At 40.0% G+C, this 27,942-nt stretch overlaps 2 protein-coding genes across 3 annotated transcripts in view; one reads left to right on the top strand and one right to left on the bottom strand.

Annotated features, from left to right (window-relative positions):
• The first annotated feature begins 202 nt into the window (after positions 1-202).
• Positions 203-21,048, top strand: LOC110980567 (vitamin D3 receptor-like). 2 transcript variants are annotated; one of them, XM_022237382.2, is made up of 6 exons: positions 203-353; positions 11,063-11,213; positions 12,481-12,772; positions 14,738-15,189; positions 16,022-16,868; positions 17,647-21,048. In XM_022237382.2, the coding sequence occupies exons 3-6, from the start codon at positions 12,481-12,483 to the stop codon at positions 17,898-17,900; spliced, it is 1,845 nt and encodes a 614-aa protein (XP_022093074.2). In that variant the 5' UTR covers positions 203-353; positions 11,063-11,213; the 3' UTR covers positions 17,901-21,048. The 2 variants fall into 2 exon arrangements, with proteins under 2 accessions (XP_022093074.2, XP_022093075.2); XM_022237383.2 differs by having other exon boundaries at positions 217-353; positions 11,048-11,213.
• Positions 21,049-23,657: 2,609 nt separating this feature from the next.
• LOC110980525 (E3 ubiquitin-protein ligase pellino homolog 1-like) overlaps positions 23,658-27,942 on the bottom strand; it is a 50,302-nt gene continuing 46,017 nt past the window's right edge. Inside the window, 1 exon segment of the mRNA XM_022237290.2 lies at positions 23,658-27,289. Coding sequence (XP_022092982.2) covers positions 27,163-27,289 — 127 coding nt within the window. The 3' untranslated portion in view covers positions 23,658-27,162.

Genomic DNA, 27,942 nt, shown 5'->3' with positions numbered 1-27,942 from the left:
GAAACAGATCGCATTACATAATCTTTTTTATGTTAGTCTTTCTAACAATTTATATCCAAGAAACACACTTTAAATAAATATTTGTTCGTGGTTGGTTGGCTAATTTTGTAAATTTTGCATTTAATACTGTGAATTCAAATGTTAAAGGCTTCAAAGAACGCTTTAGCTTGTACTATTTTATCCACGATCCCACAGTCACCTGACCCTGTATTTCTCAATGAGCATGATGAGTATTATAGGGCCTGCGCTAGTGAGTTGTGATTGTGTTTTCTTATCATAATTCATATTGATGTGATACTCAGGCTTCCGTTAACTTTTGCTATATAAATTGGACCTCCCGAGTCGACTGGTTGGTGAGTATATGTTTGCGAGAGAATACATTCAAGAAACATGTCAAAGGAAATAATATAAAGCATGTTGAGTAGCTTACCCCAGAACTGGGACACCTTCGACAAATGTACTGTAGTCTAAGTCACTAACTCCGTGATACTCCGTGTGACTTTGAGAAGACAAGGTTTACATGGCGTCGTAACGCTATGGGGTTTTGGAATCGAATTTTTATGGTGAAATGGTTCACAGGTGTAAGAAAGCTATTAGCCCTAAATCAAATTTTCCCGTCAGCAAACCTGTTTAATCTGTAGGGGCCTAGGCCTACATGTGCCTCATAACCCTAACCCTACATACATGTAATACTACAAATTACTACTTGTAGTAAAATGTACATACAGCGCTGTCACTTGTAAGAGGACATGACTTTATTGTTCTGTGAAGCCATAAGATACAGCAGATAAGACAATGTACATGTACCATACAGTGCTGTGGCACTATGAATGCAATGGAAGTAATCTAGCCAGAAGTAGTAATCTGTAGCACTAGGTCCTTCAGGCTCAGACTATTACTTAGTATTTTGTAGTACTGTATAGTGTTTGCCAAACAATATGCTTGGAGGTTAGGGTTGCACAGTTGCAGTGCTGTAACGATAGAAAATGGGAGATGCATTACGGCTGCCGTAACGATATCCACGGTGTAAACTTAAAGAGCGGGATAACAAAGTTTCAGTACATGAGACAGAGTATTTTTGAAAAATTTTTTTTTTTTTTTCACCAATTTCTCGCTTCCACCCGCCGACTGTCGGCTCCATTCATGCCATTCATGTTTATCAGACTGCGTATGCGTCGAGCCCACCCATGACTGCGCTTGCTCCACATCATCTGATCATGGTTGGATATGTTCGGTGGGGGAATATGACATCTTTTGTTGTTTTCATTGTGGGACTGTCCTGGCTGCTGCTATTACCTAGAAACACCCATTGGGTTGGACAAGCGACATGTGCTGTGCTGTACAGTGGTGACAGATTGTGAGACTTAAAAATCCCCCTCCGTCTCATGCTCTGAAACTTTGTCTTTGCTTTTTAAGTGGTGTAAATTATCAGGTTTGCTGACAGGGGAAAATTTAATTTAATAGCTTTCATACACCTGTGAACCATTTCACCACAAAAATTCAATTCCAAAACCCTGTAGCGTTACGACACCATGTAAACCATGTTGGCTCAAAGTCACACAGAGTATGGCCGAGTAGTGACTTTGAGTTCTCGAAGTAGTAGTTGAGCATAGCCTAGCCCAGGGGGACTCCCTGACCATACTACATTACAGAGAGAGTCCAGGATATACATGTAAAGGGTCAAAAATGGGGCCAAAAATTTGATAACTGAAATTTTCAACACTTCTACCTTTTCAAAGTAGCCAATTTCACATGCTTAACTCCTATATGCGTCCTTATCTCCAACGCTGGTGGGTTAAGAAATTCAACAAATCACAACAAAAGACAAAAACGTGGAAATAAACTCAAAAGTAACGTTAATTCTTGCCATTGTTGTGGACTATTTTCTGCCGTTCCCCAGTGCAGTTCGTACAGTGTGTGCACGCAGCTATTCGGCGTACAAGATTCCGAGCTGCGTACATGCACATAAAGCACATGCAACGTGGTTCTCAGCCCCGAGTACCATTGATCGCCTGGCTGAGTACACACAACATCGGGCTAGGGACGAGGCTGTGGCATGCATTGGTGACGGTTGGCTAGTTACATTACAATTTGTAACATATAATTTGTATTATGTGTCAACTGGTGTACTTAAAATAGACTGACAAAAGGTGTCCACAAATTCAATCAAAGTTAAAGGACTCCCGACTGCAGTATCCAGCTTTTCCGTGTCGAGAGGGAGGGAGTATTGACAAGCAAGGCTTTGGGCAAATTTCTGTCGCTAGTAATTTACTCATGTTTGTTAATTTGTCCCATTTTGAAAGTTATACCGAATACATTTTTTTTAAGAGATGGAGAACTTTTTCAGAATGTGCACGCCGCAGGCACAAATAAGTATTTGTTTTATAAAATATGTGTAGACTGATATGAGAGTCAATAACGGCGATTAACAATCATGATCTCTCGGGCCTTAATTTAAAAACGAAAAATCACATATTTTGAGATTTATTGAGTATTTTGAAATGGCACGTTGTTGCAGGATCCATTGCCCGATAACCGGACAGAGCTTCAGCATGACCATAAACTTCAACCTCCCAAGCCAATGAATTTTAAGCCCACTGAAAAAATGTTCGGCTACATTTCTTCACTGGCAAAAAATGCTGACAAAAATATCGCAAGGGCACTTATGATTTCAGAGGACTCCAAACAACTATGCGTGACAGTTCCCAGCTGTTTGATGAAGGCCTACATGAGGCTAAGGGTTTTTAAGAAAACATTTCCTTCTCCCCAACCCCCCAAAACCTCATGAATTAGAAGATTGCTTTTGAAGTCGAAACAGACTACCGGTAGCTATCTGTCCGTTGCTCTAAAGTTTAACTCGTTACTGACAATTACGAATTCAGTCTGCTTATTATATGTTTGGTTTATGAATAAAAAAAGGAAAGGCCGATCAACAGCACAATTTGTGTGTGATCACTACTTACTGCAAGTGCGTGATCAACACTGCCTCTGCATACTGTGTTCCTGATCTACATGTACAGCATTGCTCTTGCCTGTTCATCATTATCATCATGCCTACAATGTAATCCACTTTTTATTCCTCATTTCTCAAGATAAGTTACTGTTTCATTTTAATAAAAATCAGATCTCTATGATATTGTTTATTTATACATCTTTAATCAATAAAAATTGACGAACAAATTAAACATGTAAAACACATCAATAGAGAGATTGTTGATGAACTTAAGTTTATTCCCATGTACAAGAACACTGCATATTATAAAGCTGGCTACACTGACTGAGGTTATTCTTATAAAATAACAGGTTGTTTTGCAAATTTACGTTTATAAATCCAAAATATAAAGTAAAACAGAATATGAACATTTTAGGGGTAACCAACAAAGGGTTATTGGTCAGTCTGAAGCCCCTGATCCGACAAAAACGGATCTGCATTTTTTGCATCAGCTGGCGGGTTAAAGCCGGGTACCAGTCACAGCCTCCGTGTAACAGGCATGTAACAGATTTTCACTGGAAATCGTGCACACCTATGTGTGCACGCAGCTCGAATTCCTGTACGTGCGTGCACTTTGCAACTCGAGAATGGATGAATTACATGTACGTCTAAAATTGTTAAAAACAGTCACATTGTCTCTCAGTGTATTTTCCTCAATTTTGCAGTCCATGGTTCATTCTGAAATTCCTTAATCCCCCAGATGGATATATAAGGTCATGAAGAACTTGTAAACGTGAAATTAGTTTCTTTAACTAGGTACGTGTAATCCAGGAACAAATTTGATCCAAATTTTTGGTCGGTTTGTTCACGAGTCTTAGAATCTGGACATCAGTCATCATGAAATGAAGACTGGCGTCCAACCTGGGCTAAAGCTACATGTACGTATGATGTTACATGAACATGTACATGTACTTGTTAGGCCCTTGGACATGTTGTTGGTTGAGTGACCTGGCTGCCCAGCCTGCCACCGTTATTTGTCACCATGATCACTGACCATGGCCACATCAGACATTCATACTAACATGACTAAAAAAATCACAGTGCCAGTCATGCGTACCCCCAGTATTGTGGTGTCTGACATCCGCCCCGCTCCCACAAACCCCACAGAAAACAAGTGGTAGGATTGGTGTGGACGTTGGACTCCACAGTTTTGGGGGTAAGTCATGTACACATGTAGTGTGGCCTGATGGCACCAGCCATCAGGCCGTGCCTGCCCAAGTCTAAACATAAGTTTTGCACAACTGTTTGCAGAGCCTGCAGATTTGACTGGCATCACAGACATGACTGGCCAGTCCATCATGATCATAATGATAAGCCTTACCTGTTCAGCACAATCCTTGAAATACATGTAAAAGTGCCCTAATTTAGCATTTTTTTGCACATATTTAAAATTTGCACAGATACCCAGTACCATTGAATGCAATCATTGCATTCAAAATATGCGCAATTTTTGTTCCCCAAATGTGGATTGTAAATTTTGGGACCACTTTCTTATAGAAAGAAGAATTAGATTTAAGCTTTCAGAATCACCTAACCAGATGACAGAGACATTATTTCATCAAAATACAGGGTAGCTTTTTAGAAAAAAGGCAGGGGTTAATTTTTGTGGGAAATGATGGGGTAAAAAGGAAATCGACGCAGACCAAGTTGCTTGGTATTTCAAGATTGTCTCTGATTGGTAACTGAAAAGTTTCATTAGAAAGCCGATCTCTGATTGGTCGAGATGAGCCAATTTAGGGAGTAAGAGTACTGAAGATATGTGTAACAGCCAACCGTACACGCATGCATCCGCATAAGTGATATTGTAAAATCTGCTTGGTGGTGTATGACTAGTTGGTTCCTGGAATGTCTCTTCAGAAAGTAGATCTGTTTAGAAAGGCATATTAGGGAGTAAGAGTCTTGAAGAGAACAGCCAAAGGTCACACAATCTGCAATGTGAATGTGTGTCAAGTTGACCCTACATTAACGTTGGCAGACATAGGTAAGAAAGTCACATTTTTTTCCTGATTCACTCTTCCAAATGTATCTCAAATAGGGTCATGACAACCTTGAGACATTACCCAAGTAACACTCTTTTTCGGGGCCCACCTTCACATGTATTAGTAAAAGTAACTAAAAACAGAGGGGTCCCGAATTAACACCCCCCCAAACTCTGCAAGTTTTATCATACGAGTCTATAATCCTAGTCATGCTATTTAATGTCAACAAGCCTCCACATGCACAAGTAACGTCAACAAAGTGTCAACAACTTGAAAATATCCTCCCCAGTTTTATCATACATAATATTTGAATAGTGGTTTTTGAATTTGAATATTTGAATGCAGAATTCATGAAAAGGAAGGGAGAACTTTCTTCTGATTTAAATGAAACATATCTCATTATGGAGGCTTGTTTAAATGAAAAGTGAGAGAATAATATCTTACTTGTGCAACGATTCAAAAGTAAATTATTCATTAAAAAATTTAAAGGGAATAAATTGTCAACAGGGCAAGAAGTATTGTTCATCTGTTAAATCTTGCTAAATCGTGGCTGGAGATACCTTAGACCTAGAAGTGAGAAGCTATGATAGTGATTACAGTGTACAATTGTGTGCGTTATTGCAACTAAGGCCAGTCTACTGGACTACATGTACATATGCCACACCTTTGTATCTTTGGCTCTGCACTCATTGTGTCTGAAGAGAAAACTCAGCCAAAGGCTCATACTTTGCAAACAAGCTAATGGCTATTAACATGTTCATTGACCCCCATATTTATCAGGCAGCTTCCTTAACACGAGCAGTTCATGATACCCACTAAGTGAAGTGTTAGAACTCCATTTATCAAATTTTCAACTTGATCTATCGCGAAGTCCAAAATTCGAAAAAGGAGTCCTAATGGCATTGTTAGTGGTTCAAAGTTATGATTACTTTGCCTGAACTGCAATTACTTATAGATAAATTTTGGTCTCTGTGTTGTCATCTCAACGCTAACATTCATTCATTACACCGATTCAGTCCCCATCATTCAACAAGCACTCAGCACAGTCGGCATCTTTTTGGTCCAGGAACCAGACCGTGTTAAGTGAAAGATCTGAATGGCTATTTTAAAAGTAACTTTACATGTACAGTCGACTCTCGGTAATACGAGCTCGGGTAAGATGAGACTCTGGTTTAGACAGAGGATATTTGCCAGTCCTGACTGAATTGTGCACATTCCTAGAAGCGAAAAAATGTCTTATACGAGCTTGGATGTTACGAGATTTCGGTTAAGACAAGAATTGTTTGGGCACCGGCTGAGTGCAAATCTATTGTTATCTGTCTATTTAGTACAAGCTTTTTTGAAGGCAACTTGTCAATCAGCCAGTTCATTTAATTTGAAAGGCGCTTCCGTAATTTATGTGTTTACAAGAGAACAGCACTGTGGTTTTCCCTCACCGAATCGAGCCATTTGTGTCCAGTGCTGCAAGAGAGACAAACAATTGCCGTTTACGGTTCCCGTACCCAATGTAGAAATTCTGTGTGATGGTATTTAGGACAGTGGTGAACAAAAGAAATGTTTTGTTTGATTCCCCCGCCCCTCAAAAATTCCCCAAGACCAAAGTCCCCCCAGGAAACTAATAAAAATTATGTTCCGTAACCAAACACCCAACCCAAAAAACTGCCCGCCAGCCGTCTAAACGTCATTACCCTCTCCCCAGTTCCCACCGTAACATGAAAATATCACCCCTTCATATTTTGACATTTCTATAAATTTTCAATTTAAGAAAAACATTACAAAATTTTTTTTTTCAGTCCAAAAATGTTAAAGAAAATAACCACAAGTTTGGAAGAAAAAAATGTATCCCTTGCTAATAATTTTTCACCAAACCCACACACCTTTCCCAAGTAAAATCCAATATTCGCCCTCTGCTGTCCACACCACCAATAGCTGGTTTCCTCACATTTTCTTGTGCAACAAGCACAGCTCTGGTGTTGATTACTAACTAAAATGTTAATGTACTTATGTTACGTGTGTGTATGCGGATCTCATCACGGTGTGCGGGGCCTGGGACATGTCGCTCTGAATCGACATGGCTGGTGGAAATTCTGCTTCCTCCATTCTTACATTTATAATTATTCTTTATTCATTAAACTGTATCTCACTTTCATAAACAAACTTTTAAAAATCAAATTCATGTAACAAAATGGTATTACATGTATGTGCCTTTAAACAAAAAGTTATGCATACTTGTAGACATGTACGTTTTATGTACGGTCAATTAGTGATACATGTACATACATCGAGCAGGACGGCAGTTTTCACATACTGGTATATGTAAGAAGAGGTCCGGATAATACGAGCTAATTTAGTAAGTCCCAAGGCCTTCGTATGAATGAGAGTCGACTGTACATGATTTGAACCAAAAGTTGGGGTCAAGGGCAGATCTAGAATTACTAGGGGTACATACTTGTAAATTTTCTTGGGGAGGGGGGCATAATTTGGGGGGCATTTGACTATTTGTTGCCTCTCGTAGGGTTGTTGGGGCTTTTGCACACCTGTTGAAGGAAGGGAAATGAAACAGACCCCCCAAAGTTATCAAACCAAAAGCAGTTGGCTCTCCCATCTGCCCTTGGTAGGAGATGATAAATCATTGGGAAGATGGAAGAATATGCTGAAAGAGGAGGAGACAATTCAAGTCCTCTCTGAATTTATTATTGCATGGAACAAAATTCTCATAATGCAAAGAGACAGTGGAACAGCACTACAGAAGCTGTGAGAAACATGCAGGATGTTCTGGAAAGTTTGTCAGTCAAGCCTGTCAGTTGTACAAGTACCGGGTACTTCTAAATCTCAAATGACTATGCCCCATCAAAATGTCAATTGGTCTCGTTGGAAACCAAATTAGAGACATCCCCCCCTCCATACTGAGCCATGAATCCTGAAAATAAAGTAAAAATATTCTGAAATTTAATGGACTCATAAGATTTGATTTGATTATTTGAAACACCACAGAATATAACTTTCTGGGGTTGGAAAGAAAGTTGATCATAGACTTGAACCTGTGCATCTGGCATGGGGAATCACACACTGTCAACATGAACAATTTTGGCTTTGTGCTCAATCATTCAGTTATACATACATGTACCTGTACCGGGGTATCCGTTCAATGCCAGCTGTATTTATTTGCTACTGTTTCCTGGCAAAATACACTCTCTGTTTTGATTACTGACTTTAGTAAGTCAAACAGAATGCATGCTTTGTGAACCATTGATAGTCACAGATGAATGCCTGTCACAGGCCTTCGACTCTACAGCAAACAGCTGATGTGGCAATTGACAGTATATCTTGCCTGGAATTTGAGTCTGGAATGGTTACAGCTTTTCTGAAAGGACAAAGTCCTGTTAACTTTGACAAGACCTACCCGTAGAAGGATTGAAATGCATTATTCCCACTGCTTTAGCTGCACATATACATGTACATGTGTACATGGAGAAAGCAAGGCTTCAAGAACCTATACATGTAGGGGTACGATACATGTACATATATGCCTATTCTTATCTGGGATACTAGTACAGTGTACACGTGTAGATTAAATTACCCAAAATTTTTCAAAGTGTGCATCCCCCCTGACAGAGAGGGTCCATACATGTCCACATACCGGTAAGAACGCTTCAGCTTTGCCTATTGCACATTTTCTATGCTTCAGCAAATATTGAATATGTACATGGACATGTAGGCCTATCACATCATATACCGGAACTGTTCATGTACCATGTCCTTGAAATACATTATGGGACTGTTTCCACTTACATTGGTACAAGCACGAACAGTGATGTGCAAGGATAGTGTATGTACTGGTACGCCGTATCCCATGTTGTATTTGCAAAACTACATACATGTATAGCCTCAGTTCCAAGACCTTAATTATTTTTGTTGTTTTCTTTGCAAACCTTGTTTAATTTGCCATCTCTAATCGGTTGTGTTTCTCCATAGGATCTCAATACATGTACATGTACCTTGCATTCTTGACTTTAATCAAGGCACCATTAATGCTGGCACCTGTTAATTGCTTTACCTACGATACAATTCAACTAGATACCGGTAGATTTGTGGTAGCATCATGGCTACATGTATGTTTCTTTTGCTCAGGTGCTACTGGTAGCATACAGGTATTATCAGTTTCCCAGCTTTTCAAAAGTCAAGTGCTTTAAGTACATTAAGAAAATCTTTACAGTACTGGTAGCCTTCTATTTACTGAAACTTAAGCTTGGCATTAAGGTACGTGTAATGCAGGTCATCATTAAAAATCCTCAATCCTCCAAGTTCACGGTGATTTACACACATCCTAGGGGGTTAGGGTTGAAGTTGAATTCTATGGTTAATAAATGACAAAGATTTTGTAATTTTCTTGGGGGGGGGGAATTCAGGTTGCTCTGTCCATTTCACCATTTCCATTTGTTTGGTAAGTTTACATACAAGTACAGTGTAGTGGTACACTGTCCATGTACCAGCATGCACCGTTTCTTTAGTCGTGGGGATAAGCACTTGTCATCACACCAATTTCTGGGTACCAAAATGTGGAAATAGAGAAATGGCCCCATAACTTAGTCCAAACATGGAGGAAGGAACACACCTTCCTCCATTGTCCTAGTTTGCCAAACAAGAGACTAAATCCATTCCTTATACAGAATGAATGCCTGCTCATGTACATGTATACATGCATTAATACAGTCGGCAATATATGTTTGGGTAGGCATTCACACAAGTTCTATTGCAAATTCAGACCAAGTTGTGGGGATATATTCTTTGTTTCCATCATATTCAGGGTCCCCACAAAATTGGTGAAATGTCGAGTCTTGGCCCCTCAACTACGGTGGGAGAATGTGTGTACACGTACAATGTACCTGTATGTGGCGTGATACAAGTTCACTTTGTATGTGGTATAACATTTACAAGCATGTACATGTACATACCGCACTCTCATTGCAATACACATGTATACACATTTGAGGTGGAAATGGACCGTTCTTTACATGCCCTTTGTACATGTATGTAGACATGTAATTAAGGGAATTATGTCAAATATATGTACATGTAGGCTGCATGATTGTATACAGTGTATGCGTGCTCTGACGGGCCAAATGTCGAGGCTACAAATTACACGTATTTTGTTACAATATTTGGGAATTTGTATAGACAAAGATTTGGCCCCATGACCATTGTTTACGATTTGGTCCCGTAACCCTTGTTTACGATTTGGTCCCATAACCCTTGTTTACGATTTGGTCCCATAACCCTTGTTTACGATTTGGCCCCATAACCATTGTTTACGATGTGTGTAGTCTCAGGTACCGTGTAAGAAAATATGCAGTGAAGAAATATGCAGCAGTGGTCCACATACATGTACATGTTCTCCCTAATCTACATGTACATGGTACTGTATGCACAATCTACAGATGCACATTTTTCAACCCATATACATGTATATAACATGGCAATCATGTACATGTATTGTTACTGTACATGTACATGTAGTTGTGCATGCAAAGGTAATGTTTATGATCAGGTCTTCAAGTGAAGTACATGTACATTATACATGTGAGTGTACTTGTATAGTGTCAACATTGTGGCTTGGGTTTTGAGGTGTTTGAATCTAGGTGGTGGCTAGGTGTATGGTTTGTCCTTGGGCAAGCCACTTTACCCATACCATACATGTACTTGTTATGTACACATGTATTTGTTATGTACACGTATGTTTGCGTAATATATCACTGTGTGTATGATGTTATTCCTACAGACAATTGCGACAGAAGCAGTCCAACATTTAAGCATCTTTGCTCTATAAATCTACAGGTGTACAAATTGTGTTTTGATCACGGCCCTGCTTTTACATGTATGTCCAGTTATGCTCTTGACTATTTGCATGACAAATCCTCACACTGTGGCTTCAAGTTATACAGAGAAGGAAATGTGAAATGAAACATTGAAATAGTTTCAACTTGCCATTATCCATCCTAAAGCTTCCTATCTTTCCGGTTTCCTATCTTTCAGTTTCTGTCTTTTTTCTCTTTGGTCTTTGTTAAATTCCTGATAGTGCTTTATATTTCAGGTACATACCGGATACTATACACCATAGTAGAAAACCAATCAGTGCGGGTGTTGCTGAAACAGCAAATCACTTATCTAGAAAATTCCAAAATCATCTTGAAGGAGCAAGAGACAGATGTGAGTCCTACTGACCAAGAAGGGAGACGATAAAGGTATTGTTGCCAAACTTGAAAGGGCAAAGATTTGCCAAGAGATTTACCGAGTATTACATTGCTCTTGTGTGATTTGTTCAATGTAATCTGCTGTGAGTAAGTCCACAAGAAATGAATGTTTTGGTAACAAGCACTGAGTTATGCAGTTGAGGTTATTGACTCGGCATGATTATTGTGTGGTCTAAATAGACTTTGTCTCACAAATATCAGTTTCAACATGTTGTTCTCGCGTCAGGGAAAATCAACTTAAGGGAGAAATTGAAGGGTCAAATTTCAGTTGAAGTACATGTAAATCACTTGCATTGCCTGCTGGATTATAATGGATGTTTTTCCAGTTCATATTCTCATGGCTTTTTTGAACTATCAGAATTTCACAAAAATCATCAGCTTAGAATGTGATGCATTTCCAATGTACATGTACGAGTGTGTTCAACCAACCACATCAGTCCTTCATGTTTTATCACTGGTAACTGACTTCAAGTGCATGGACTGTGGATAGTCACTGTGTTATGTCAGTGTTCAAAACCATAGCCACAGCTGCAAAATATGATTAAACCCTTTCAGATAGCTGCTTCAATGTACATGTACGAGTGTGTTCAACCAACCACATCAGTCCTTCATGTTTTATCACTGGTAACTGACTTCAAGTGCATGGACTGTGGATAGTCACTGTGTTATGTCAGTGTTCAAAACCATAGCCACAGCTGCAAAATATGATTAAACCCTTTCAGATAGCTGCTTCAATGTACATGTACGAGTGTGTTCAACCAACCACATCAGTCCTTCATGTTTTATCACTGGTAACTGACTTCAAGTGCATGGACTGTGGATAGTCACTGTGTTATGTCAGTGTTCAAAACCATAGCCGCAGCTGCAAAAAAAAAACATGATTAAACCCTTTCAGATAGCTGCTTCAATGTACATGTACACGTGTGCATGGCAAGGAATAATAGTACATGTATGTAGTTGTGTTTAGAATAAGCTTTTTACGTACAGCTACTGGTAGCAAATCATTCCATGTTGCATTTCAGTGCCAAGAAATGGAAACCATTGCCACAAAATGGGCAATCCAAACCTTATTGAGATACATGTATTTGGTGTTGTACATGCACGTGTAGGTGAAATCCTTCAGATGTATCCTTGGTATCAAGTCACATGAAGTTCAGGGATTTGTGGGAAGGTTTTGTTTTGGGTAAGTTTTCAGTAACATGAATTCCATCTCATATGGTACTATAATATAAGATGAAATCATTCCTTCCCTCCTCAGATGGCAGATGTTCAGACCGAAGCTGATATCTCTTCAGCCAAGAAGAAAGCCACAGAGAGCTCCGCCTCCAAAGAGGAACGTCTGTGCCTCATCTGTGGTGACAGAGCCAATGGGGTACACTACAATGTCTTATCCTGCGAGGGATGTAAGAGTTTCTTCCTACGCAGTACCAAATCCAAGGCAACCTTCACTTGTTCTCAGGGTGGCAAGTGTTCCATGGATTTGTACACGCGACGGCATTGCCCTGCCTGCCGAATGAAACGATGCGTAGAACTGGGAATGAGTGTAGACAGTGAGTGCCATTTGCCTTTGTGTAACCCTTGCAGTGTTCAGAGTCATTACATAATACATGATGTCATAGATGCCAAACTGCAAAACTCTAGGCTCGTGTGCGGTGACTACAGACCACTGAAGTCATTGTCTAATAATAATAAATAATAACGTAATATTTATGGTTTAAAGCCCATTACATCATAAAACAGATCTCAACAGGCTGTACAAAAATAAAACATGCATATATTATGACCTTAAGACTAAAACTAGAATACCTACGTGTACAGATTATACAATAAAAAGCTAAAATAAGACGCTGGACCCAACACCCGTAAAAAAAAGCGACCACCCACCAAACACCGATGAATGCCGGATTCAACACCTTAGCCCTGAGAGTGTAGCTGAAAGTTTCACAATGTTTCTCAAAATAAAAAAAATGTACAGTACAGTATAACATTATAACAAGCTATGTGCGTTTTCAGTGGATGTGTGTTGCATTCAACTGCAGCCATTGATTTGGGTACAGTTGTGGATGTGTGTTGCATTCAACTACTGCCATCGATTTGGGAACCAGTTATATTTTTAGATGCATTGCGAACCATTGCACACAAAGGAAGGGTTGTGGTGGTCATCAGTGAAAAGTTGCTACCTGCATTCACGCCCTGAGAAATGAAATCCTGAATGATCACACAACTCGGCCCAACCCAATCCAGCAAATATCCCAACCCAGCCCAGCAGAACCCAACCCAGCCCAGCAGAACCCAATCCAACCCGGCAAAACCCAATCCAACCCGCAGAACCCAACCCAGCCCAGCAGAACCCAACCCAGCCCAGCAGAACCCAATCCAACCCAGCAGAACCCAACCCAGCCCAGCAGAACCCAACCCAGCCCAGCAGAACCCAATCCAACCCAGCAGAACCCAACCCAGCCCAGCAAAACCCAATCCAACCCGCAGAACCCAACCCAGCCCAGCAGAACCCAACCCAGCCCAGCAGAACCCAATCCAACCCAGCAGAACACAACCCAGCCCAGCAGAACCCAACCTAACCCAAACTCAACCCAGCATAGCCCAGCCAAGCCTAACCCAGCATAACCCCAACCCGACCCAACTAGGCACAGCATAGCACAACACAACCCAATCCAACCCAGCACAACCCAATCCAACCCAGCACAACCTAATCCAACCCAACACAACCTAATCCAATCCAGCACAACCCAATCTACATAACCCTGCACAACCCAAACCCAACCTTGCACAACACAATCTACATAACCCTGCACAACCCAAACCCAACCTAGCACAACCCAGCACAACCCACTCCAAACAAGCACAACCTGACCCAGCACAATCCAATCCAACCCAGCACAACCCAATCTACATAACCCTGCACAACCCAAACCTAACCCAGCACAACCCAGTCCAATCTAGCACAACCCAATCCAACCCAGCACAACCTGACCCAGCACAACCCAATTCAACCTAGCACAACCCAATCTACATAACCCTGCACAACCCAAACCCAACCTAGCACAACCCAGTCCAACCCAACACAACCCAATCCAACCCGGCTTAACCCAACTCATCACAACCCAATCTACATGTAACACAACCTAAACCCAACCCAACCAATATGATTACACTTGTAATGATCATATTGAAATGTTCAAAGCTCCACATTTTACATCTTATAAACTACCTGTACAGACTACATCATTGAATGCTTGAAAGTAAACCTAGAACAGGGTAAAATATATACTGATATCACAGATACATGTATGGTCTTCAGAGCTTTGTGGATTTAGCTGCATAATGCCAGTGATTATCTTTGTTCTTGGTATGTGGTATTTTAACCCTAACACTCCTCAGTCCTCCAACAGGTGAAGGATTGAGGAGGGTTAGGGTTAATCTATTGGTCATTTATCCTCTTTCATCGGTAGCTGTTGTTTTATACATGTATAAAACCTGTCTTTGTTGTTTTCCAGGAGTGTGGGATGAAGACCGTTTGAAAACAAGGAAGAGGCTGATCAGAGTTAAACGGAAGAAAAAACAACCAATATCAGACCCCAACCACACCAGCTCTGCTCAGCGGAGCATGACATCACCTTCAACAAGTACTAAAACTTCCGCTGCTAACTCCCCTGCCCCAGCCCCAGTCACCCCGACGCTGACGCCAAACTTGACCCCTGTGACAACCCCAGGAGTGACCCCAGGGGCAGAGTCGGCATTGAGCCCGGGTGCCAATCAGGTCATGACCCCGGACATTGCCGCTTTGATGAGTAGCGTCATGATGCCTGGGTTTGACCTGAACACCATGCAATCCTTGACTCCAACTGTTCCTGAACCACAATGGGAGCTGACTGAAGAGCAACAGAACCTGGTTGAACGATTGGAGAAAGGATATTTAGCATCGAAGGAGGTCTTCAAGAACATATTTGTAAGTATTGAAAAATACAAGAAATCGAAACAGGTGCATGGCAGAGGGTTGCTGGAATACTCAGCCATAATCAAGAATAATTCAGATAATCTCAAAGTGATGGGGGGGATCCTTAAGATTTTATGCAGGTCTTATGCCTGATCTTTTTGAAAGGTTGCATGTAAAGACATTTCTTTAGGTCTTACTCATTTTTGTTGTCATTAAAAGGTCACATGGTCATGTTTTCGGGTCTGCATGCATTTAACCCATAAAAGGTCACGTGGTCATGTGTTCGGGTCTGCATGCATTTAATCCATGTCTGGGAAAGAGGTTAACATTTTGCCGGACTTCTCTTAGAAAAATAGGCAATTCTCAAGAAATCTAAAATGTTCATAAAGCTGGTGTGAAAATAGTCATAAGGTGTTGCTGGAAAAACTTGAAGGGCTTGGCATTATGATAAAATGTTAATGCAAGAGATTCTCCTGGCCTAGCTTGTAGCGTTCCCTCAACTTGCTGTATTTTTACTGCTGATATCAGTTTCATACTTCTAGTGTTTCTTTTAGTCTGGCAAGCTTTGAGAGGGTTGCAAAACAGTGAACTCCCTTTGGAAGAAGTGTTTTCCTTGTGCACAGATCAGATAAAGACCACGCATTCGTTATGGGAAGGCATGATGTTCTCTGGGTATATTTTGTTCCAAGTATGGCACTGTCATTTGACATTGTGGTGTGGTTGGCACAAATGACTGGCATTTTTGTGATCTTGAATTGATTAGGTTACTTCTTTGTACCATAGTGTCTAGATCTTAAAGTTAATTCCTTAGACTGTTACCAGCAAACACGGTTTTCTTTCACAGCCAAAAGCCCCAGGGTCTATACCTATTCCAGAAGGGACCAATGGTAACCATGGGTCATCAATATTTGCGCCACCAACAACAGCAGCAGCACTGACAGTAGACGCAACATCATCCAATGTTGAAGCCCCTGCACCCACCACCTCCTCTCCCAAGAATCCTCTGAATGCCCTGACCTCCCTTCTCCCAGAGGGGATGACCCCTGCCAAGGCCCTGACTGCCTTAGCAACAGGAGAGCTGAACATTCCTGAAAGGTTCAGTCTTGGGGATCTCCTCCCTTCAGGACTGTCCAGTATAGCTTCCAGTTTGCTCTGTAGCGACAGCATTCCTATGCCAGGAGCTGCTGCAGACAAGGACTCATTGGGAGATGGGACTTCCGACCCAGAGAAAAAGGAGGCGGGGCCATATCAATCCATACAGCGTGTCACGTCGTTCATCACCAACGGCTCCATGAAGGAAAGCGGACCACCTCCCGAGAAACCCAAGCTACCTATCCACAAGGAGCTGCTTCACACAGCCATGGACATGTTTGCCATCCTTGTCAAACAGACAATTCACTTTGCTAAGACCATTCCGGGATTCATGGATCTGATGTGTGACGACCAGGCTGTTCTCATCAAGGCAAGCATTATGGATGCCTTGTTGCTACGATGCGCCGAGAGCTATGTCCCCGACATGGGATGCGTCATCAATGAGATGACTAATGATCTCTTCCACATCAATATGATGTATCAGATGGGATATACCTCATTACCAGAGCAAGCTTTCCAATTTATGAAGGAGACAAAAGAATGTGGACTGACAACCGCTGAATATGCATTACTCAATGCAGTGGCTATACTCTCACCAGGTATGTAGACACATATACCTCCTAAAGTTTAGTGAACTTGCATGTTTCCATCAGTGTTATTCTGCTTGCCAAGATAAAACTACGAAACTGGTACATGTACATCTCTCTACAGCTAACGTAGGGCCTGATATAGTTTGGAAAAACGGATAAATTTAAAAGTTGAGATTTTGTCTGGTAGCTGGTTGATCTTCTGTATTCTAGCCAAGAAATGATTGATAGAGAAGCTGTTACAAAGGATAAGTAACAACAACAGATGCACAGTGTCTGGGTTTTTGTTACAGTTGAATGCTGCATGAGTGATCAGCTGATGAATTCTGTAATCTTCAAGCAAACCTTAAATCCTATCTGATATTGGTCAGTTCGTAGGAAGATTTTGCATTGCACTCACTGTACATGGTATGTGCCCCCTACCATACATGCATTTCTGTTTCAATTCAAAAGGTACTCTGAGTACATTGTGCCCAGGTGTGTGGAGCTACATGTACATGTACTAAGCTGAAAACGTTGCTAAGAAGATGTCTGTGCTATGTAAAGATAAGCAGGAGATCAATGTTTGGTCATACACTTTGTGTGGTACCGTACCGGTACTTTGGCTGATAGCCAGTTTTTTCTAACTGCATATTTTCTGTTCTTACTTGCTCAGTGATTTTTGCCTCCAGAGAGGATTGTCATCTTTGTTCAATGGCACTCTTGGAACAGAAAGCAACCAGCACTGCATCCTCTAAGGCAACTGTATTTCATAGTTTCTCCGATCAAAATCTCAATTTCTCCTACACAGATCGGACGGAGCTTCAGAACCGTGAGCTGGTTGAGGAGATCCAGTTATCCATTGTAGAGACACTTCACGCAGCTACCAAAGTCTTCCATCAAGAAGACCGAACTCTGTTTGCTAAACTCATCATGAAGCTAACTAAGATGAGGGACATTGCAGTGGTACACCTCAGCGACTTGATGGAGGTGCAGGTACAGGAGAGGGACCTTAGCCCCCTCATCATTGAACTGTTTGGATTAGACACTAGCTCAGCCTCATGACGATGGGGAGAAGCAAAGGGAATGGAATAGATTGCAGTAGGGAAGGTCATGATACACACTTCAACTAAACCTCAGAACCTTCCAGGGGTTGTCAAACACAAAGAGAGATTCCAAGTCCAGATTATTGAAATTGGTGATTTGGATACCAGCTCAACCTCACGATGGTAGGACAAAAGTAAAATGGATGGATAAAAATTCTGTTATGATAAACACATATGCCTCAGAACCTCACCAAGGTGTACAGACACATGCAAACATACCGGTAACTAAGAGAGGCTTCAAACCCAGATTAGTATAATTAGTACATGTAAGTTGTAAACCAGCTCAGCATCATGACAGTAAGAGAAAAGGACTAGGAGTAGAATGCTGTTGTTTTGGACATAACTCAGAAAGTAGCCTGCACGTCAGCAGCCATACTGACATGCACGTACAGATCCATGTTGATTGAGCTTTCTGAAAAACCAGCTGAATGTCATTCAAATCAGAGTTAAGCAAAGCTGCTGGTTGTGGCTTCGAATGAACAATTTGGGACAGGAAGTAGGTGACATTTCAGAGGTTTATATGTAGGGCAGAGACCTACATGTATGTATCTTCATTATTGAGCTGTCTGGAAAAAGGGTCAGCTTGTGAAAACCGCTAATGATATTGGAGAAACTGTTAGGGAGCCAGTGCCGCCCCTCCTGGCTCTTTCAGGGTTAAGGGACATCAAGGTTAACCTCAACAAGCTTCACGACCGTCTAATAAGCCCTCAGTGAGGTCAGTGAATCTGGCACGCCCAGACCAACCTTTGGGAACATATAATGTATGCACTATAATGCAGTAATTTTTATTTGTGTCATAACCAATGTATTGACCGTGATTTAATTCTTACACAGTTATGTTTGTAGCTTTTTTTCAGTTATTCTCAAGTACACACAGAGATCAAGGTAGGATTATTCTGCTGTGATTCAGTTCTTATCAGCCAGACTTTTTTATCCTAACCTCTGGATAATTTGTATGCCACAGGAATCAAACACAGTATTCTCTGAGACTAAGCATACTTTGAAATCAAAAGTTCTGCGTGTAACGTAACATGGGCTTAGGGTTTTGTGTTTTTTTTGGGTATATATAACAAGCTCATTAGCTTGGTGAATGGTCACTTACTGATTACTAACAAAATAGCCAACCATCAATCATGGTACACCGTCATCAGGTGGCTTGATCAAGGCTATTGATCTTACTGAATTGGAAAGTGAATGATGGGCTTTAGATGTTGGATTTGTACTGGTATCTAAAGATTTTGATTTAACAATTTGTTTCTACAAAGTGTTTTCCCCTCCAAAGAAATGTGTAAAACTTGATGGAAATACATGAAATTGTTAATTGAAATTGTTACTGATAATGGCACTATGAAGCTCTGAATTTATTTTTCCTTCAGATTTAAAAAGAGCAGCTGTTAAGGATGAATTTTGTTAAATAGGAATAAGGACAGGCTGGGAGTGACAGACCATAAAAAGTACAAAGGAAATGAGTGCAACACACTTTCCAAGCAGGACAAATTGAAGGACGTCAAAAAGTTGGTTAGAGTTTCTGTGGCACTGCTTCAGGCTAATTTGAGTGGATGTACATTATTTATACATGTACAATAAGTTCAGCTGAGGTGAGAAGTTCGTGTTGGAGTGGATTGAAGGCCACTTACAGCCTCCCTTAGCTATGCATACATGCATGATAGAAAAACTGTAATCAATCTGATGAGATTTCTTTGATGTTGGGAGTCATATTAGATGATCATAATAGAAACATTTGTTCTGTTGGAATAACGGATCAGGGAACACATGATTTTGTCCCTTTGTTTCAAAGGGATGTTGGTTGCTTTTGACAGACAAATCTCACAATCTTACAAATCATACAAAGCTATGATATGGGTATGCTGCAGTCCGTTCAAGTAACCAGTGTATCCCAATTCAGGGGGGGGGGTAGCCAACAAAATCTCACAAGTGCTGGATAATATTTAAGTTCCTTTGAAAATGTGCCCTCGGTTCTTAATTCATTTGTGTGTATGTTTTTTTTTTCTGATGTAGACATGATTGGAGAAAAGATTTCTTACAAATATCTGAATTGTATTTCATAGTTCAATATTCTTCACTTAATTTTTCCAGAATCCCAATTTGCAAGATTCACACCAAAATCAATAAAGCAGTACCATTGGGACTCTGAACTTGGTTCTGCATGCAGGTAGATTCATTGAACAAAGCCTTCATTGTAGTAGAAATAAAAATCAAAGCTGAAGCACACCTGCTCAAACATGTACCGGTATGCGCTGCAATTCTGGTTTTCCCCTGTCTACGTCCAAACAGCATGGATTCCTTTGTCCCCTTACACTGTTTGACTCCCAGATCCAAATACAAATGTTACCTCTTAGTTTCCTTACATTCAGGTTGGTACCTAGGGATAGTGTCTCCTGCCTGTGATCAATTTTTAGTGGTGCTGGGGTTTGAGATCAAGGAACTCTCCCAGAATCTTGATGTGCTGTGACTCTAAGTCATTTCTGACTTTAAAATGAAGTTTAGAGTGTAAATGGAGTGGAACGTTACTCAAAAGAGAAGCATGACAGGTTCCGAATTTAACTTCCAAATTTCTCAAATCCAAAGCAGTCTTTTGGGCATGTGAAGGGAAATGTCTGTCAGCTAAATCTCACAGAACAGGTGTGTTAGATTTTTCAGGTTTGAATTTTATCATAGAAATTCTAAATGACCAACTGTAAACTACAGCTTGAAAGTAACTTCACATACAAGAGTATTTTCATTACTGTTCACAGTGTTTGCATTTTTGTTACTATCTTCAGAAGTGATCTAACGATTCAGACTTCATAAAGTCTTTCTTAAAAAATCTTTTGCCTTGTTAGAATTCAGAAGTAGTGTAAATGTACAGGAGTTTTAATTTTTATATCTTTCAAAATATGAAATGTTATACATAAGATTATAAATGTCAGAAGATTTCTAAGAATGTATTATCTTTGTGCACCCATGCTGATTTGAAATTGTGTGCTCTTTAACATGAATTTCAGACAAAATACTGAAAAATTCTTGTATCACGAACTGAAAACTGACTGTAAATGTTCTTGCAATTAAATGTATACACCGGGCAGTCTGGATGATATATGATAGAAGGACGTTTGAAGTTGCTGATTTGTTTCTGTTTCTGAAACTCCCCAAAGTGACATTTGTACTGGATTTAAGAAAGTTTCCAACCTTCAAAAGTGTGCACTTTCAGCCTGTGTTCCCCTTGAAACTCATGTCCTCCAATGAAGTGTGTGCATGGAATTTAAGATGCTGCAGTGAAGTATGACAAGACAGGTTCCCAGCTCTCTGTGTTTATCCCATGTAGGTCTCCAATGGTAGGAGGGAGGAATCAGCTTAGTGTGGTCCCAGAATGTCAGTTATGAGGCTAGAAATAACCATGAATGGAAGCCACTCTTAACGGCTGCCACTGTTTCCCACAGCTGTTATCGCAGCCAAAACCAGTCAATTCAAAAATAACCATATAGTCAGAAAATGTCCAGCATGTCATATCTCTCTTCAAATGTGGCCTGCTCTCTGAGAATTAGCTGTTAGTTCATTTTCTCAGTAATTTAATTTGCATTAGAAGAGTAAACTGAGCTGTTTGTGTTTATGTATCACTTGTTTTGACGTCTTGGTAAGATGGACTCTTGTGTGGGTACGAAATGCTGAGAGTGCACATTGATTTCCATGATGCTGTTACACAACAGTGGCTCTGGTAACTCCGGTCAATTCACAGTGCATAAAATATCACTGACTGCATGAGTAGGCACAGCCTCCACCTTGGAAGAAGGTAAGACCATCAAAACGTGTAGCAACCACTACAATATCAGTAGCTTAGTTGAGAGTTACAAATCTCAGCTTTGTCCTTGTGTCAACAGCTTGAAGGTGGTCAAAATTTTGGCCTCGCATTCAACTATTAGACATTTCATGTCTTTGGGCCTGCATTGAGTTGAAGGGTTTCAAATCTAGGGACTAATTTCAAAGAACATACACTTCAGCCTGAAGTTGATATGGAGACGAGTCATGATGTCAGAAACCTTGAAGGCATATGAAAAATTTATGTGAAAAATTGCAGGATTTAGGACTGATGTTGGTGCACAGCCAAGAAGAATTTTTTCAGAGATGAAGCATTACCGGTCCCCGTGCCTAGGGATTTAACAGATGCACGACTATTCAACAGATCTTGAAGCACAGGGGCCAATAACCTGATATCACACGTATTGTTTTCAGCTTTACAATGCAAGTCCCATCTTTATTTCCTTGTGTAGAATTTCATTAGTGTTACAAGGCATAAAACATCTGGTTAAAGTTTGTATGAAACATAACGTACAACCAAATGAGTGAACAGCAAATGAGCAAGCTAACATAATGCTTGAAATTAAATAACTTACAAGACAACTTTAAGTGACAGTGGAGGGCGTGGGCAACAACTTGAATTTAATAAAGCTCGGCATTTCCAAATAAACAGTGCCCAATTGTACACTTTGTGAAATGAGCGCACTACTATCCAGTGGGAAAATCTTGGGACCACTGTTTAATAAACTTGCATTCCAAAACAAGTAATGGCCCAAGTCCAGCTTTGCTCCCTCATCAGTGATACACTGACACAAACCAACTTTGGGGATAGAATTTGTTTCAGATGACTTTAATCGATTTTACAGAACACTTGGCAAATCTCAGTGATAAAATATGCAAATTTACACATTAGTGAAACCCTGCACATTAATTGTAAAAGTGATTAAAATTCATCTGCTCAAAATTTGACAACTTCAAAGATAAAACGAGCCTTATTTTAACAATACAACCATGTGTACTTAACTGATTTAGATATACTATAGGCTCATTACATTCCTGCACATAGGTACATGGGCGGTCAGGAAACCTCTGAATTTAAACAGGGGTGAGACTGAAAGAAAATGAAATATCCATAAAATAATCACCAGAGGTTTTGAGGGCCCACAGTAGCATAGGATCTATAGTGTGTTTGCCTTCATGCTTCATCACTCCTTAAAATATTCAGTTCTTGTGCTCAATATCAACTGTCATACATAAAAACACCTTAATGATAAACCCCAGAATAAGAGATTGTTTAAAAATCCAAGAATCTGGCAAATCCATAAGAAAAATGCTAGAATAAGGAAAAATCCCGTTTCACCCCTGTTGAAATTAATCAGCTGAAATGTCCACTGGAAACCTGTGGTAGATTGGGTAGCCTCTATCACAAAATATAACTTGAAACATCACTCGTCAAACTGTGACATGACTCCTATCTTGGTGTGGACAAACTAGAGAGAGCACCCATCAGATGAATTTTCACCCAAGCACATCAAAACATGCCTCACTACTTATAATAAGCATAGGTCTGTAAATCTGTAAGCATTACATGACATTTGAAGCAAGATGTGGGACGGAGAGACCCCTCCCCTGCCTTTGTGTTGGTCATTGTTTGATCGGAATCTCAGGAATTCTTTACAGACTTCTGGGGGATGCGTGAGGTAACAAGAGTCTAGAGTGTGTATAGGGATTGGACAGGTCAGGGGGGGTACCCCTCCGTCCCATATCTTGCCTGGCAAACTACATGAGGTTGGATGAGAAATTTCTAACTCTTTGGAAGTACCAGTAATTGAGAAAGTTATTTCCATTTGGGGAAAACTAAGATGTTTCAAGTATGAGAAAGGCTGCATGGATGGACAAAAATAATGAAAAGCATAATATCTATCATTACTGCCTGAAAATTTATTGTTCAAGGAAACTGGTAAATAATAGTCTGTGCTACGGTTCATGTATAACCATAACTCTTTACAATACTTACAAATAAAAAAACTCCAAGAACTCCTTTACCAACCGGACCCCGCGGATGAAAGTCTGTAGAGCATGGTATAGATTAATGCTAGAAAAAAAGGTACCCAGCTTCTATCACAGACAATTTAAAATAAATACCTTGTTCTTCCATTGCAAAGTAATTCTACATTGGGAATAACAAACATGAACATTTGTGAGCTTGGTGCTGCAGACACCTTTTAACAATTAGAAAACAACTGCATGCTTCTGTGGATATTTAAAAAATCTACATTTCAGCAAAAAACAAAAATAAGTTAATATTATACTTACAAAAAGATGCTATGCCTAACCATGAATAAAAAATAAGGCAAAGGTTTCACCAAATGTTTGCCTTTATTTTTCTTTACAGAAAAGCCGGAAAAATTCCTTGTGAAAAAATGCATGGGAAGATATGCAAATCATGTACAACACAGGAATAAATTTCATTCCAATCATGAATAAATAGATTATACATGTAAAAACTTGATAAGAAACAAACCCCAAAACAAATACTTCTTTTGCTATTTTGCCCCAGGCCCCTAAGTTATGCCACCCGAGGTGAAAATCTCTATAAATATTTCCAAAAAATACTTGGTACAAAACTCGGTATACGACAAATCATGCCTGACCCCCTTCAATATTCTCTTTGGACAAAATCCAACCATTCTCTCGATTCAAACTGAATTCTCAAATCACTTTAGCTGAGGGAATTTTCATTACCAATTCATCAACAACTTATCCACTTTTTAAAACAATTTTACAATGAAAAATTATATACATATCAATGCACATGCCAAAAAATACAACTACAGCATGTGAGTTTCATACCTGGTCCACTCTGTACAATTGCTACAAATTAGATCAAACAAGGGTATCGTATATGCATCAAACTGTAAATGTGTCCTTTTGACGAAGCCTTTTTTTGAAAGGTAAATAACTAAATCAAACATCAACTACCATCTGACTTATGGACCAGAGTTTGTTATTTAATGGATTTTTGTGGAATTTTCTCCAGCTTTTCTAATCCAATTGCACAATTTTGTATTATCAACTGAAGAAATGCCTGCAACGATATGCATACAGGGTGAATTCCTACAATGGAACATTAATACTGTTTTGTTGCCTTTTATTACAGAAATCTTATATCTTGGTTTATTGATGCTTTTATCATCAGAGTACGCACTGGAAATTGGGGCTTTCTTTGCATGTGCATTATACACAAGACAAGGTGCGAATACGTGCTGTACAACATGGCAGTGTGGGTTTATTACAGTCAAACAATGCAATAAATTATAACCTACAGAAGCGGTAAACTTGTCACAACTTGTCAACTGCCACTTCTATCAATGCAAATTGAAACAAAAGCTCAAAGTTTTGTGAAAACATGTAAGTTGTAAAGCACACAATCCCACACTGTCTTACACTGGTTTGATAATGAGATACATGTGGCAAGTTTAAATAGCAAATTAGAAGGCTTGACATTTTAATCCTAGCAGAATCTTCCTCAATCTTCCTAAAGATTTGTGCTTTACACTTGGCAGATCCATCAACTTTTGTCCAAAGTGGATTTACCAGTTGTTTATTGTTGATCGTTCTTCCGGTATTCCTGTGACGCATCCATATGAATGGGAAAATTGATGCAAAAGGCAGGAGGCCACACAGACTGCAACTATCACAAAGTCATGTTGTATCCATGTTAGGTTACTGGAAATAACTTTACACCTTTGAATTGAAATTTCACATTTCCTTTTTTCAGGCATGCTAGATAACAAAAATAAACACCGTTTTCCACATCAAACATTGTGAGGTAAAAGCTGGTCCAAACTGACTTCATTCTCTCCTTGGCACCAAATTTCTATCACACTTATGCACAAGTTCATCCTCTTCCCCAGAAAAGTGAGCTGAGATACAGACTCCAAACCAAATCAAAAATTAAAGACATCCAATTATTTTGTGACCAGAATTCGATATGAATATAACATTTTTCTGGGGCAGAATTTTGACTGATGTAAACCTTTGAAATAACAGCCAAACAGATTTCCTTATATATCATGACTCATCTAAATTATCACAAATACAATACAAGTTGTGTACTCTGTACATGTATATGTATCTCCTTGTTACATGTAGCTTTTATTCACTGCAGTAAGTCACTTTCCAAGAATTTGTTTGGACAGATAACAGATGGTAGGATGTTGAGCAGTAGCTAATTCAAGGTGAAGGGTTTGTTGGCACAGCAATAGGGACTGCTTCTACAGTTTGCACCAAAAATTATACAGGTTAATGCTGTCTTTAACTTTAGCTATGTCTGGGGCAGACAAAATCGTCACAAAAGCTTTATCTACTGAAAACGTGACCTGATTCTGTTTGATCACCTGTACCACTATGATGTTACCAAAAGACCTATGGCTGCACTTTCAAATTCATGTTCGACTTTAACCCAATAACATTTGTCAAGAAGACCAGAGTACTGGTCCAAAAATAACTTAGAAATTTCAACCCACAGTTTATTGCACTTCACAGCTTCATCGCAGGAGACTGTTAGGACAAACTCAAGTAGAGTTCCCCTATAGAACACAATAATCAGCACGTTATCATGTTATGAGACATTTCACTTGACAGTGGGTTTTCCAAGACACTTTTCATTGTCATAGCCGTGGCTTTCATTCTTACCCTTGCAATGTACATGAATGTATTTTCAAAGCAATCCAACAGCATGATGTAGAAAACAGTTATTTGATGGATCCTTGCATTCAACAATGCCAACAACCTACAACTTGGCATGGACTGAAAGTCCCTTTTTGTAATGTACTGCCTCATATTTGGTCTCAGTACCGGTTTATCAGAAAAGGATTTCAAGAATAAAAATTAAAAGCCAATTTTCATCCTCCAAATGTGACATCTTCCGACAGTGTACAAGAAAAAGGGGACCAACACAAACAGAGAAGCAGGAATTTTGCAGAAAACTTGTGAAGACTCTCCACTGCCATTTAGTTCTCGTTCACACCCTGACGGGTCTCCTCAAACTAAAATCTTCACACAAAATGTACACCAAATTCTGAACAGCAACAGAAAGCAGGCAAGCCCAAAACGCAGGTTGCAGTAGATACCGGTATCTACTCACACACACGTTCCACACCACTAAGCAATAGCCACAGATTGCTACAGTAGCAGTAATGTTTACAGGAAGGCTATAGACATGTAGAATGGGTCACATTGACCAATGAGAGAAGCATGTCAATGTGTCAACAGCTCTTAAAGATGCATGATGGGATAGGAGTCAAACCATATGCAATACAATGCTGTGACAGTGAGCTGATTTGGGGGAGGGGCAGGGATTGTTTCTGTTTCCTGTCTATCACCCTGGCACGTCAGATCTGGCATCGGTCGTCCATCAGCATTCAGTCAATGGCTTCTTGGAAGATGAGTTTGATGTAACCGGTATCCCCGGACAGTGGCATTGCACAGAATGGACAGGCAGCTTGGAATGCATGGGTTCCATGTGGCAGTGGAACCTGGGACCAGTATCTGTATAGAGATGGACAGAAATCAAGACTTGGAATGAAGGCTGAGATTGGATTAAATAAGGGTTACTCACTGACTGAGTTTAGATTATGAGGGTGGTATACGCAGGTCTACTAGCATGTACAGTAGGAGGGATTACAATCTGACAGGAAGTAACCACCTTACACAGAATTCACTTCTAAATGGCACCATTTTCAATCTTCAAAGCCCTTTAGCTGAGAGGGTTTGAAGGGCAACATGAAGGAAATATGTTGTCAGGATCTGAAGGGATAAATTGGGCACAAGAAAAGTGCTCTGGAAAAGGCTGGGTGTTAGATTGCTTGCCCCGAGCTTACTGCACCAAAGACTGTGAAGGATAAGCCAAACCAAGCACTCTCCACGCCGATAACTTCGAAAGGCTTCAGTGAGAGAGTCATGTCTCTTAAAGTACAGTAGGAGAATGTAAGCACATACTTAGATGGCTGAAGACCCTGGAAGTAATTTTAATTCCACAAAGATTAAGACTAGATTGATATAAGGACTGTCTGGTGGGCCATGACAAATGATTTCAAAATAACAAATTAATCAGATTTCTGTCTATTTCAGATAAAAACTGAAAACAGTTTGAATAGGACATGAAATCAAATTAAGATCATACAATCTAGAGGAGATTTGAA

Source organism: Acanthaster planci, linkage group LG01, assembly GCF_054643075.1.
Source record: "Acanthaster planci isolate LZ-2023a linkage group LG01, COTS_SCS, whole genome shotgun sequence".
NCBI lineage: Eukaryota > Metazoa > Echinodermata > Asteroidea > Valvatida > Acanthasteridae > Acanthaster > Acanthaster planci.
This window is presented reverse-complemented; position numbering and strand designations above follow the sequence as displayed.